Below are 12,989 nucleotides of genomic sequence, written 5' to 3' on the forward strand. Positions count from 1 at the left end.
CTGGCTAATATTTAGTAGAAACAAGGTTTCACCATGTTGGCCAGGGTGATCTCGAACTCCTGACCTCAAGCAATCCTCCCACCTCAGCCTCCCCAGGTGCTGGGATTACAGGTGTGAGCCACTGCTCCTGGCCAAATATCTTGTTTTATCAGAGTAGTGAATAGATTCTTGCAAATAAATCCACTTTATGTTCAACTTATAGAAACAGCTGTCCTGTAAAATGAGGCATATTCGTCCCATCATTCTTGGTTTGTGCTCACTCAAACCATACTTGAAATCCGACCACACATCTGCTTCTATGTTCTTGTTTCTAAATTTGGACTTCAAATGAATTCAGTGTCTCTAGACTTCCCCAGGAGCAGAACAATATATTCATTTTTTTGAATACATCTGTTTAAAAAGACTTCCCAGCTTATTTGTCTTTCTTTTTTTTTTTTTTTTAAGATGGAGTCTTGCTCTGTTGCCCAGGCTGGAGTGCAATGGTGCAATCTCGGCTCACTGCAACCTCTGCCTCCCAGGTTCAAGCAATTCTCCTGCCTCAGCCTCCTGAGTAGCTGGGACTACAGGCCCACACCACCATGCCCTGCTAATTTTTGTATTTTTAGTAGAGACAGGATTTTACCGTGTTGGCCAGGATGGCCTCAATCTCTTGACCTCGTGATCTGCCCACCTCAGCCTCTCAAAGTGCTGGGATTACAGGTGTGAGCCACCACGCCTGGCCTTTTTTTTTTTTTTTTTGAGATGGAGTCTCACTCCGTCGCCCAGGCTGGAGTGTAGTGGTGTGATCTCAGCTTACTGTAACCTCTGCCTCTCAGGTTCAAGCGATTCTCATGTCTCAGCCTCCCGAGTAGCTGGGATTACAGGCACCCACCACCATGCCTGGCTAATTTTTGTATTTTTGGTAGAGACAGAGTTTTACCATTTTGACCAGGCTGGTCTCGAACTCCTGACCTCAGGTGATCTACTTGCCTCGACCTCCTAAACTGCTGGGATTACAGGCATGAGCCACCACATCCGGCCTCTAGCTTATTTTTCTAACACATCATTCCCCTGGGCATAATCAAGAGATAATCAGGAGTGCCCACTTGGTTCCAGGCACTACAGTGGTGTTGGGACAGACATGTTCTTTATCCTTCTGGAGCTTACTGACCGAAAGCAAGAAAATAAATAAACGAAACAGAGTCAGAGCATGATCAGTGTTTACAAAATGAAATGGGACCATGGTATGGTCTCTGGGGGTGGGGCTGATGAGGTCTAACTTAGACAAAACGGTCAGGAAGTTCTCCCTGAGAAAGTGGCATTTGAAAAACCACCTAAGTGAGGAAAAGCTTCCAGCCATGCAGAGATCTAGGGCAAAAGCATTCCATGTCAGGGAACTGCAGGTGATTAGACTCCTAGTAGGAACGTGCTTTGTGTGCTCAAAGGAAAAAGTGTAGGAGATAAAAATCAGATTGCACTGGGCCAGGGAAAGTTTGGGTTTTCTTCTATGTGTAATGAATGGGACATGACGAGAGAGGTTTTGGATAGGGGCAAAGTGTGATCGGTGGGGTTTTTTTTTTTTTTTTAAGTTTTCAAGTTTTCATTTTTTGATGAAAAACTCAAAACTTAAAATGTTTCTGTTTTTAAACTTTTTATTTTGAGATAATTGTAGATTCATGAAGTTGTAAAAAATAATACAGAGAGATTCCTGTGTACCATTTACACAGGGGGATCTCAGTTTCTCCCAACGGCAATATCTTGCAAAACTATGGTAAAATATCACAACCAACATAGTGACATGATCGCCAACATGCAGAAAATTCCCATCACCACAAGGATTCCTTATGTTGCCCTTTTATAACCACACCCACTTCCCTCCTGCCTCCACCCTTCAGCCCCTACCTAGCCACCATTTCTCTAATTTTGTCATTTAAAGAACGTGATTTAAATGGAATCATACAGTATGTAATTTTGGAGATTGGACTTTTGGCAGTCATCATAATTCTCTGAAGATCATCCAGGTTGTCGCATGTATCCGCAGCTTGTTCCTTTTCATTGCTGAGTAGTATTCCATGGAATAGATGTGCCCCAGTTTGTTTAAGCACTCAACTGTTGAAGGACATCGGAGTTGTTTCCAGTTTTAAGCTATCACAAATAAAGCTGTTACAAACATTTACGCACAGGTTTTTGTGTGAATATATCTTCATTTCTCTGGTGTAAATGCCTGGGAGTGCAACTGCTTGGTTGTATGGTAGTTGCATGTTTGGTTTTTAAATAAACTGCCAAACTGTTTCCCAGAGTGACTGTACCCTTTTACATTCCCACTGGAAAAGACTGAGTAATTCAGTTGCTCCATAACCTCACTGTTTGGTGTTGTCACTATTTTTCATTTTAGCCATTTTGATAGGTATGTAGTGATATCTCATTGTAGTTTTAATTTGCATTTCCCTAAATGGCTAATGATGTTGAATATATTTTCAAGTGCTTGTCCACTATCTGTGTATTCTCTTCAAGTGAAATGTCTCTTTGTATCTTAAGCCTGTGTTCTAAATGAATTGTTTGCATTTCTACTTTTGAATTTTGAGTGTTCTTTATGTATAGTGGATACTAGTCCTTTGTCAGATATGTGGTTTGCAAATATTTTCTCCCACTCTGTAGCTTGTCTTTTCATCCTGCTATCTTGGTGCTGGCATCGATTTATGTTTTTATTCATTCACTTGGAGATCTTCTTGGTCCATGGTATTATGGGTGCTCTTTGATTGAAATATGGATGTTTTCTGAGGCTCTTGATCTTATTTAGACCTTCTGCTTTAGTTGACCTTCTCTGATACTGCTCTGACAGGGGAAGAGTGGCTGTCACCTCATTACTGTCAGGTGGATGTAGAAATCCAGGTTCCCCTACTTGGCCTCTGTTGGCACCCAAGTTAGGGTCTAGTTATTGGGGGTAGATGGGGGCAGGTAAGTGCTCTGGCTCCCACGTAGTCTTCTCTGACATGTGGTGGGGTGGCCTCATGACTATTGGGCAGTAGTAAGAGTCTGACTCTCCAGTGGCATCCTCTAACACCACCCCAGCAGGGAGTGGGAGGGATGCCTCATTATTGCTGGGTGAGAGGGGGGTCTCCACTGACACCTGGGTGTCAGGGGGTGGGGGCAATGCTCTTTACTGGCTGGTGGGGATAAAAGTCCTGGCTCCCTACTTGACCTTCAATGACACCATCTCAGTGTCAGGGGTGCCGTGTTGCAGCCTGGCAAGAGTAGAAGTCTAGCCTTCCCACTTGACTTTTGCTGGCAAGGTGAGTCCACAGGTTTTCTATGCTGTTTGGCTGGAGTAGAGCAGCTATTGTCTAAAAGTTTCCTGCCTTCTAGGCTATCCCTTTAGTGGTCCTTTGGCTAGAGACAGCAGGCTTTTGTTGTGGCTTTTTTCCCCATCTGTGCCCTCAGTTGCAGCTTCTTCAATGTCAAGTATGGGATGATGAGGTGAAAAGGAAGTCCAGTGAACCCACAACTGTGCTGCTCCTCCAGTCCCAAACTCCCTAGGTCGTCTGCCGCCTTCTCTCTACCTTTTAAAGTCTTCTTATGTTTCTTTTATATGTAATGTCCAGAGTTTTTAGTTGCACTTTGCAAAAGGATTAGGGAAAAGTAGGTCTATTACATCTTCCCGAAGCAGAAGTTATCATGTGTTTTTAAAAGATCAATCTGACTGCTGTGTACTATCTTCATCTTTTTTTTTTTTTGAGATGGAGTCTCGCTCTGTCACCCAGGCTAGAGTGTAGTGGTGTGATCTCGGCTCACTGCAAGTTCCACCTCCCAGGTTCACACTATTCTCCTGCCTCAGCCTCCAGAGTAGCTGGGACTACAGGCACCCACCAGTATGCCCAGCTAATTTTTTTTGTATTTTTAATAGAGATGGGGTTTCACTTTGTTAGCCAGGATAGTCTCGATCTCCTGACCTCGTGATCTGCCTGCCTCAGCCTCCCAAAGTGCTGGGATTTATTGTCATCTTCTTAAACCATCTGGGATCTCAGGCACCCTCAAAGAAGTGAGTCTGTTTCCAAAGCCCCCAGTTGGACAGTGACTATCCATGTCACCAAAAGCAAAAACCTCCATGTAAGCAGAAAAAAATAATAAATGGGATCCATAAAGCCTCTAAGGAGTGGTCTAATCTCTTTGTGCCTCTACCTCTCTAATAATTAACCATGAACAAAATGACAACTACCAAATAGACATAGGATCAAATCCCAAAAGTATCAAATAGCTCAAGAAGTCATCTGATTTGGGAGGCCAAGGCAGGTGGATCACTTGAGTCCAGGAGTTTGAGACAAGCCTGGGCAACATCACAAGACCCCATCTCTAAAAATTAAAATTAAAATAAAAATAAAAATTAATTTAATTCTAAAAACAGAAAGCCAACTGACACGTTCCCAGTTCCACACAAAACTGCAGTCAAACCATCTAAGAGAGGAAAGTCACAGTGTGTATTCAAAACCTTTGAAAATAAGATTTAGTAAAACAGTTTGCTAAAAATTCTTAATTTGTAGACCCCAGGGACAAGTTTGTGTGTAGCAACTGATTGGGCCTGTCTTTCTTACCTCCTTGTTTCGTTTCTTCACTCCCTCCCCTCTCCTCATTCAGTTCTTCACCATCCCTCTGGCCTCCCTTTTCTCTATGGTCAGGACCTGAGCTTAGGAAGTGACCTGCCCCAGGCACTTAAGTCTGGACATGGATCTAATGAAAATGACCACTGTGTGCCAGGTGCCATTCCAGGCACTTTCTACTCATCAGCTCCTGGGAAGCAGGTAGTTGTATTTTTATTCCTATGTTAGCGATGATAGCCCTGAGGCCCAAGAGTGGGTCACCCTGCAGAGCCAGGATCCTGACCCAGACACAAAACCCATGCTCTTAACTGTGAGGTCACCCTGTCACTCTGCTCCGTTTCAGGGTTTTACCCGCAGTGCACATCTCACTGTGAAATGACAGCTTCATCCCCCTTAAGGGCAGAAGCAGACATAGCCTGCCGCCATGGTGACTTCTTTTGGTGGGAAGATGGTCCCAAGTCAGGTGCAGTCATGGGCCCCTAGCATCTGCATTGGGAGGAACCTTGGAAATCATCTAGCCCAGTGAATATCCCAACCCAGTCATCTGAATCCTGCTATCAGAATCTTTTCCAGACCTGGAAAAAGTACTACTTAAAGAAAGCATGAAATAGGTAAAAATACCATTGATGCAATTTATTATTTACTTGATCTTTTTCTTAAATGTGTTTGAAACATATTACTACCATAAGTGGATACCCTACATCACTTGCTGGGAGTAGAAGGGACACATCAAAGTAGATGTGCGACTGCACAATTAGCAGTAAGATGAGTGCTGCACTCAGGGCCTCAGGATCTTGCTGGGATCCTTCTGGGGCCGGTAGCCCACCCTCCACCTGCCTCCACCTTTCCAGGTGTGCTCACTCCTCATAACGCAGCCTAGCCTGCTCCACAAGGGAGCCATCTGTAGAGGTGGGTCTTTTTTTGGGGGGTGGGGGAGGGAGATGGACTTTCACTCTTGTCACTCAGGCTGGAGTACAGTGGGGCGATCTCCACTCACTACAACCTCTGCCTTCCAGGTTCAAGCGATTCTCATGCCTCAGCCTCCCGAGTAGCTGAGATTAACAGGTGCCTGCCACCATGCCTGGCTAATTTTTTGTATTTTTAGTAGAGACAGGGTTTTACCATGTTGGTCAGGCTGGTCTTGAACTCCTGACCTCAGGTGATCCACCCGCCTCAGCCTTCTAAAGTGCTGAGACTATAGGCGTGAGCCACCACGCCCGGCCAAAGTGAGTTTCTTGACGTGGATTAAGATAGAGAGCTTGCTGTCAGTGTCCCTGAAAGTAACAGTAATTCTACTTTCTCTTGATTCTGAGACACAGCTTTGTTCACATTTGAGCATTTCTCCATTTGAAACAGGTCTGAAGATAGATGTGTACATTTAATAAGGAGGGCTTTTTTTTTTCTTTTCTTAAAATCTGACATGAATTTTATGACATCTTAAAAAAAGGGATGAGGTTCAACTGCGGGAAATTGCTGTTTAGGAGTTAAAAATGGTCAAATAGCAGCACTTTCATTCAACCTAACAGCATATGGTGATACGTTCTCTTTTAGCCCTCATAGCAACCTCATCAAGCAAGTATTTTTAATCCTCTTTGGAAAAGAACACCAAGGCCCAGAGAAGCTGAGTAACTTTGCCAAGATTACAGAGCTAGTGAGTGAAGGGCCAGGACTAGGACCCCCTCCATCTGGTCCCATTGTTTATGTTTTTACCATCACATAGAACTCCAGCCTGAACCACCTATAAAGGACCTTTGGGAGTAATCCTAGTGCTCCTTTCAGAAGAAAAGAAAGTATTTCCACATCTTTTTAGGAGAAGAGTGGAGTCAAAGGAGAAGAGGAAAGATGTCACCCCCCAAATTCACAGGACTCCATCTCAAGAGAGTTTCCTGGTAACTATGCTATTAAGAATTTTGCAGGGCCAGGCGTGGTGGCTCATGCCTGTAATCCCCGCACTTTGAGAGGCTGAGGCAGGAGGATCTCTTGAGCCCAGGAGTTCAAGACCAGCCTGGACAACATAGTGAGACCTCGTCTACACACACACTAACACACACACAATTAGCTGGGCACAGTGGCGCACACCTGTAGTCTCACCTACCTGGGAGGCTGAGGTGGGAAGATCACTTGAGCCCAGGAGGTCAAGGTTGCAGTGAGCTGGGGTTGCACCATTGCACTTCAGCCTGGGCAACAGGGAGAGACCCTGTCTCAAAAAAAAAGAATTTTGCTTCACTCCCCTTTAGTTCTTTTGTATGACCACACAGTTCTGAGTCCAGAGGACCTGAATTTACTCCATGTGCACATCTAGAATTTTCTGTGAGAGACTTGAATGGCAAGTACCCAGCAGCATGCCAGTAACATGCACTAACCGGGTACTGTGTCCTCAGGCCTGGCCCCACCCCCACCCACCCACCCTCCTGGACTCATCCTGGTCTCCCAGGTCAGACCCTGCATGTGAAGACCAAATGGCCTGCTGCCCTGAGACTGCAGCCTGTTTTCCCTTTGGCCTAAAGCACTGTGCTTAAATGTGCTGCTCAGAGAATCCAGGCATCTGACCCAGCACAACCACCACCCATTCCCGCCTCCAGAATGGAGCGAGCCTCAAGTTTGGTTGCTTCCATTCTATTGTCTTTGGGTTTTGGTCCAGGACTTACCAAGCCCATAGGATAACCCAGCTTATCATCACAGTCTGACCTATGGATCTCACCCCCGACAGCAGTCACCTGATACGAATGACACCACCCCTCACACTCAAAAGGGCCCTCCTGGAGTTCAGAATTGTTTTGGGTCCCAGGTAACCAGGACAGATGACACTGGTGCTCCACTGCCTGGATGAGGAGCACTGGGAAGGGCACAGGGCAGACACCTCCACAAACATGGACAGATTCAAGGATGCAGCGGGGAGTTTTCTCTTAGGACTCTGTTCCTTGAAAAAGAAGCGGCTAGAAAGCCTCGTAAAAGGCAGCATCTTTGGTGCCAACATGGCGTAGCACCCTAATCCTCTGCACAATATCCAGCTCCCGGGAACCAGCCAGTGCTTGGCATTTAGTAGACGCTCAATAAATATTTGGAGAATGAATGAATGAATGAATGAATGAGTGAATATGTAGCTTAGTGAGTGGGGAAACATTCCCTAAACCTCTGGGGAATGAATGGATGAAGTGTAGGGAGCCCCCTGATGTTCAGTTAAAGCCTCCACCCTCCCTCTTTCTCTCTTCTGAACTTCTAGTGCTTTCATTATAATCATATTTCCATGGTAGGAAGTTTTTAAAATTTATTTTTAGAGGTGGGGTTTTGCCATGTTGCCTAGGCTGGCCTCAAACTCCTGGGCTCAAGCCATCCTCCCACCTCAACCTCCCGAGTAGCTGGGACCATAGTCATACACCGCCATGCCCAATTAAAAAAAAAAAAAAATTTAAAGACAGGGTCTCATGATGTTGCCTAGGCGGGCCCCGAGCTCCTGGGCTCAAGCAATCCTTGGCCTCCCAAGCAGCTGGGACTATAGGCATGCACCACCACACCGGGTTTTTTAAATAGATTTTATTTTTTTAGGCCAGTTTTAGATCTACAGAAAAATTGAGAAGATAGTACAGAGAGTTCCCATATACCCCCTCACTCACTTTTCCCTATGATTAATAGGCTATATTACTATGGTACATTTGTTATAATTAATGAACCAATATTAATACATTATTATGAGCTAAAATCCAGACCTTATTCAGAGTTCCTTAGGGTTTTGTTTTTGTTTTTGTTTTAGATTCACAGGGTTTATGTGTGGGTTTGTTACATGGATATACATGATGCTGAGGTTTGGGCTTCAATTGAATCCATCACCCAGATAGTGAACATAGGGCCCAATGGGTAGCTTTTCAGCCCTTGCCTCCTTCCTTCTCTCTCTCCTACCTCTTTTGGATCCCTGGTGTCTGTTGTTCCCAACTTTATTTCCATGTGTACCCAGTGATCAGCTCCCACTTACATGTGAGAACATGGGGTATTTGGTTTTCTGTTTCTACATTCATTCACTTAGGATAATAGCCTCCAGCTGCATCCCTGTTACTGCAAAGGACATGATTTCATTCATTTTTATGGCTGCATAGTAGTCCGTGGTGTATATGTACCATGTTTTCTTTATCCAGTGCACCACTGATGGGCACCTTGGTTGATTCCATGTCTTTGCTGTTGTGAATAGTGCTGCAATGAACATGTGAGTGCAGGTAGGGTCTTTTGGGTAGAGTGATTTCTTTTCCTTTGGGAATATGCCCAGTAATGGGATTTCTGGGTCCAATGGTAGCTCTATTTTTAGTTCTTTGAGAAATAGCCAGAGTTCCTTAGTTTGTACCTGGTGTCTTATTCTGCTCCTGGATCCCATCCAGAGTACCACATTACACTTCATTGTCATATCTCTTAGGCTCCTCTCGATAGAGGCAGTTTCTCAGACTTTCCTTGTTTGGGGTGACCTTGAAAGTTTTGAGGAGCACTGGTCAAGCATGTGTAGGCTGCCCCTCTAGTGGAATATGCCTGATGTTTTTCTCATGATTAGACTGGGGTTATGGATTTTTCAGAGGGAAACCCTGGAGAGAAAGACATCTTATCAAGGGCACATTCCATCAAGGTGAGTTATCACTATTGATGTTGACCTGAGCCACCTGGCTGAGGCAGTGTTTGTCGATTTCTCTACTGTAAACTTCCTCTCTTCCCCTTTTTCCATACCGTCCTCTTTGGAATGCAGTGAGCATGCTGCCCTCACCTAAAAAGTGGGGAGTTGCACCTCCCCCTGACCATTGTTACATATTTGAAGATTGTCCATTTGGAACAAGCATGGCCAGCCCTTATATTTACATTCTCGGATGATATAGTACACACTGAAGTTAGAAAGAGAGGTCAACTGTGAGTTCCAGCAGAGGAGGGGTCTTGCCTTGCCTGCTTCTGTGGCCCCAAAAGAGTGCCTTTCACACTGCAGGACACCTCTTCCATGTTTAATCAATACCTCCTGAATCGAGTTAAACCACCACCACTGTCCGCCAAAAAAGAAAAACTCGCAAAAGAGTCTACAGACTGTACATGCCTCTCTCAAGGGCACAAGAGTCCAGGAAACGGGTTCTTATTGCTTCACTCGGAGTTGATTAGAAGGAAGCTGATTCACCAGCAAGATGCACGACACATACCCTGGTGTAGATGAGTGAGACCTCATCCCTAACCTTCATAATACAGTCTGTACAAAGCATTTTTGCAGATAACAGGTCTTATCTTTTTTATGACCAGCCAGTACTTACCACATGTCCACTATGTGTCTGGCACTCTGGATCACAGAGATGATGAAATGTGGTCCAATAGATGTAAACTTTAGATGAGATGTGTTAGTTTTCTATTGCTGCAGTAACAAATGACCATAATTCAGAGGCGTAAGGCAACACCTGTTTATTATCTCATGGCTTCTCTGGGTTGGAAATCTGGGTGCAGTGTGACCCAGCTGGGTTCTCTGCCTAGAATCTCAAGGGCAAAATCAAGGAGTCAGCAGGATTGTGTTCCTTTCTGGGGGCTTTGGGGAAGAATTGCTTCCAAGCTCTTTCAGAGATTTTTGGGTAGAGTTCAGTTCCTTGTGGCTGTAGGACTGAGGTCCTACTTCCTTGCTGACTGTTGGTGTCACACTTAACTCCTAGTGTGGTTACCTGAGTCCCCTCACGAGCTTGCCATGTGGCCCCTTCATCTTCAAGCCAGCAACAGAGCATCAAGTCCTTCTCAGACTGGGATCTCTTTGTCATCTTGTTCTCCCCGCTCCCGTCTGAAGTCCTTTTCTGCTTCTACTTTTAAGGGCTCATGTGATTACTTTGGGCTCGCCCAGATAATCCAGGATAATCTCTCTATTTGAAGGTCAACTCATGAGGAACTGCTATGCTCTTGAATGTTTGTCCCCCCAGAATTTAAATGTTGAAGTCCTAACCCCCAAGGTGGTGATATTGGGAGGTGGTGTCTTTGGGAGGTGAGTAGGTCTACAAAAGACACCCCAGAGGAGCCTCAGCACCCCTTCTACCACGTGAGGACATAGCTAGAAGGCACCATCTATGAGAAAGTGGGCCCTCACCAAACACCGAGTCTGCGGGCACGCTGATCTTAGACTTCGTAGCCTTCAGAACAGTGAGAAATAAATTTCTGCACTTTATAAGCCACCCAGTTTAGAGTATTTTGTTAGCAGCCCTAATGGACTAAAGCACTAACCTTAATTACTCCTGCAAAGTCACTTTTGCCATGTAAAGTAACGTGTTCATGGTCCCAGTCCCAGGGGTTATTAGGGCATGCAATCTTCTAGGAGGCCATAATTATTCTTACCACACAGTGCTTCTCAAGCATGAATGTGCATGGGAGTCACCTGCAGAGTGTGTTAAAAATGCAGATTCTGATTCAGTGGGCCTGAATGAGAGTGTGCATTTCTTACAGGATCCCAGAGGTTGCTACTGCTCGTGGTCTATGGAGCACGTTTTGGGTGGCAGGGCTTTAGGCCAGAGGAAACAAATTTATAGCCCACAGCCCAGGTCGAACCCATGACAGAATTTCAGTGCATGGAACCTGTGGTTCTCAAACTTAAGGGAATGTCAGTATCACCGAAAATTTGTTAATATGCAGATGCCTGGGCCTCACTCCCAGGGTTTTTAAGTCAGAAGGTCTGGGGCGAGGCCCAAGCATTTGCATTTCTAATAAGCTCCCAGGTGATGCTGGTCCAGGGACCACACTTTGAGAAGAATTGCATTAAGCCGGTAGGCAGGCAGTTATTTTTATGAGTATTAAGTGAGGGGAGCATAGAATGCCCTTTGGTTATAAAGCCTCTCGTCATTGAAAGTTGAGTCTCTTTGTCCTTCAACTATGATTATGCCTCTGTGAATCACATCTGAGGTGACACTGTTCCTTCTGTGATCTACCCACTTTAATTGAAGGGTTTGGATTTTCTTTTGTATGCCAAGCTGTATGCTTCTGCCTTGGGAACACAATGAAGTGGGTAGATTTAAGAACAGCTTGAACCACTCACATCACTAGTGGCCCCAAACCCATCTTTTAAAATTCAAAAGAATATTTATTGTTTTTATCACAAAAGCAATGCTTGTTTCTTGTAGAAAATATAAATAAAAGAAAAAACATCCTCATCTCACCCAAAGGTAACTACTCTATTTTTTTAGATCTTCTTCTATACATATCTGTCAATCCAAATATATTTGTAGAGGGTTTTATTGCCAAAAAGACATGGTACAAACTGTGTTGTAACCTACTTTTCTTCCTTAATCTATTGTAAACATTTTTCAATGTAACCCCTTTGAGCCCCTAGTTTCAACACCCTTTGTCCAATAAAAAGAAACGAAATGCTCTGTTTCGTTTTTCCTCCTATACACCTGCAGCTGGAGGGAGATTAATGAACAGAAATGGCTGCAAAGTGGGAAGAGGTCAACGTGAACGATGAGGGTCAAGGACAAGCAGGCGTGTGTGTCCCCAGCACTGAAGGGCAGCTGTAGTTTTGGGTTGCAGAACCAGTTCCCTCCCACCTTTTGTTTGGAGCCAGTGATTCAGCTGAGCAACTTCTGGGTCCAGAAATGCCTCAGCACCAGAATCAAGTTCACAAGAAAGCTGAATCAGGAGCGTTTGTCTTGTTAATGGAGAACACAGTCACAGGATCAAAAGGGCTAATTTCAGGATAATTCTCCTGAAATCCTGCTAATTTCAGGATAATTCACTGCTTCCAGAATTTTAGAGTACTGGTAAAGGTGGGTTTGAGGTAAAAACTTATTTTCCATTCTCTATGAACTACAAAAAACTGCTTTCCAGTGGGTAGCGAATCATGAGGGCCAGAGAGAAGAATTTCTTAAGCTTCACCAGTGAACCCACTAGAAATAGACAGTGGACAAAACAGAGCAAGTAAATCCAGGACCCATGAATGCAAACGACTTCTGTGCTACCCCAGGGGATTTCTCCTGTGGCCTGCAGTAAATGTGTGAGCTCTTATCACCTGGAGGGACGCATTCCTGGGGCACAGCTTGACTGAGGCTGGCCACAGCCCCCTGTATCATGACCTCCTCTTTCTTTTCTGCAGAACGAAGTGATCAGCCAGCAGCTGTGCGTCATCTTCACACACTGCTACGGGCCCTACCCCATCCCCAAGCTCACAGAAATCAAACGGAAACAGACCTCACGCTTGGGTGAGTGGTTCCCCCAGGCCTGTGTTGGCTGCTGCTTTGTGATTTAAGGACGGGGAGCCAAAGAATGCCATAAGGAATGCCAGGAGGGAGGGGGTTCAAGGGCAAACAAGGTCGGTACAGGAGTCAGGCCGGGGGAGATCAGAATTTCTCCTTTATTATGTGATGACACTGGAGAACATACCTTGGGAATGTGGACAAGGAGATTTGCCAGTTAAAGGGACTTTCTCCCCTAGACACAGAC

At 45.0% G+C, this 12,989-nt stretch overlaps 1 protein-coding gene across 4 annotated transcripts in view; it reads left to right on the top strand.

Moving 5' to 3' along the window:
• The window catches only part of ABTB3 (ankyrin repeat and BTB domain containing 3), a 341,276-nt gene that overhangs the window by 304,276 nt on the left and 24,011 nt on the right, over window positions 1–12,989 (top strand). For all 4 annotated transcript variants that reach the window (XM_016924110.4, XM_016924109.4, XM_003313906.7 and 1 more), the window contains one exon: window positions 12,643–12,748. In XM_016924110.4, the coding sequence (XP_016779599.1) occupies window positions 12,643–12,748 (106 nt within the window). The remainder of the gene's footprint in view (window positions 1–12,642; window positions 12,749–12,989) is intronic.

The sequence above is a fragment of the Pan troglodytes genome, chromosome 10, assembly GCF_028858775.2.
Source record: "Pan troglodytes isolate AG18354 chromosome 10, NHGRI_mPanTro3-v2.0_pri, whole genome shotgun sequence".
Lineage (NCBI taxonomy): Eukaryota > Metazoa > Chordata > Mammalia > Primates > Hominidae > Pan > Pan troglodytes.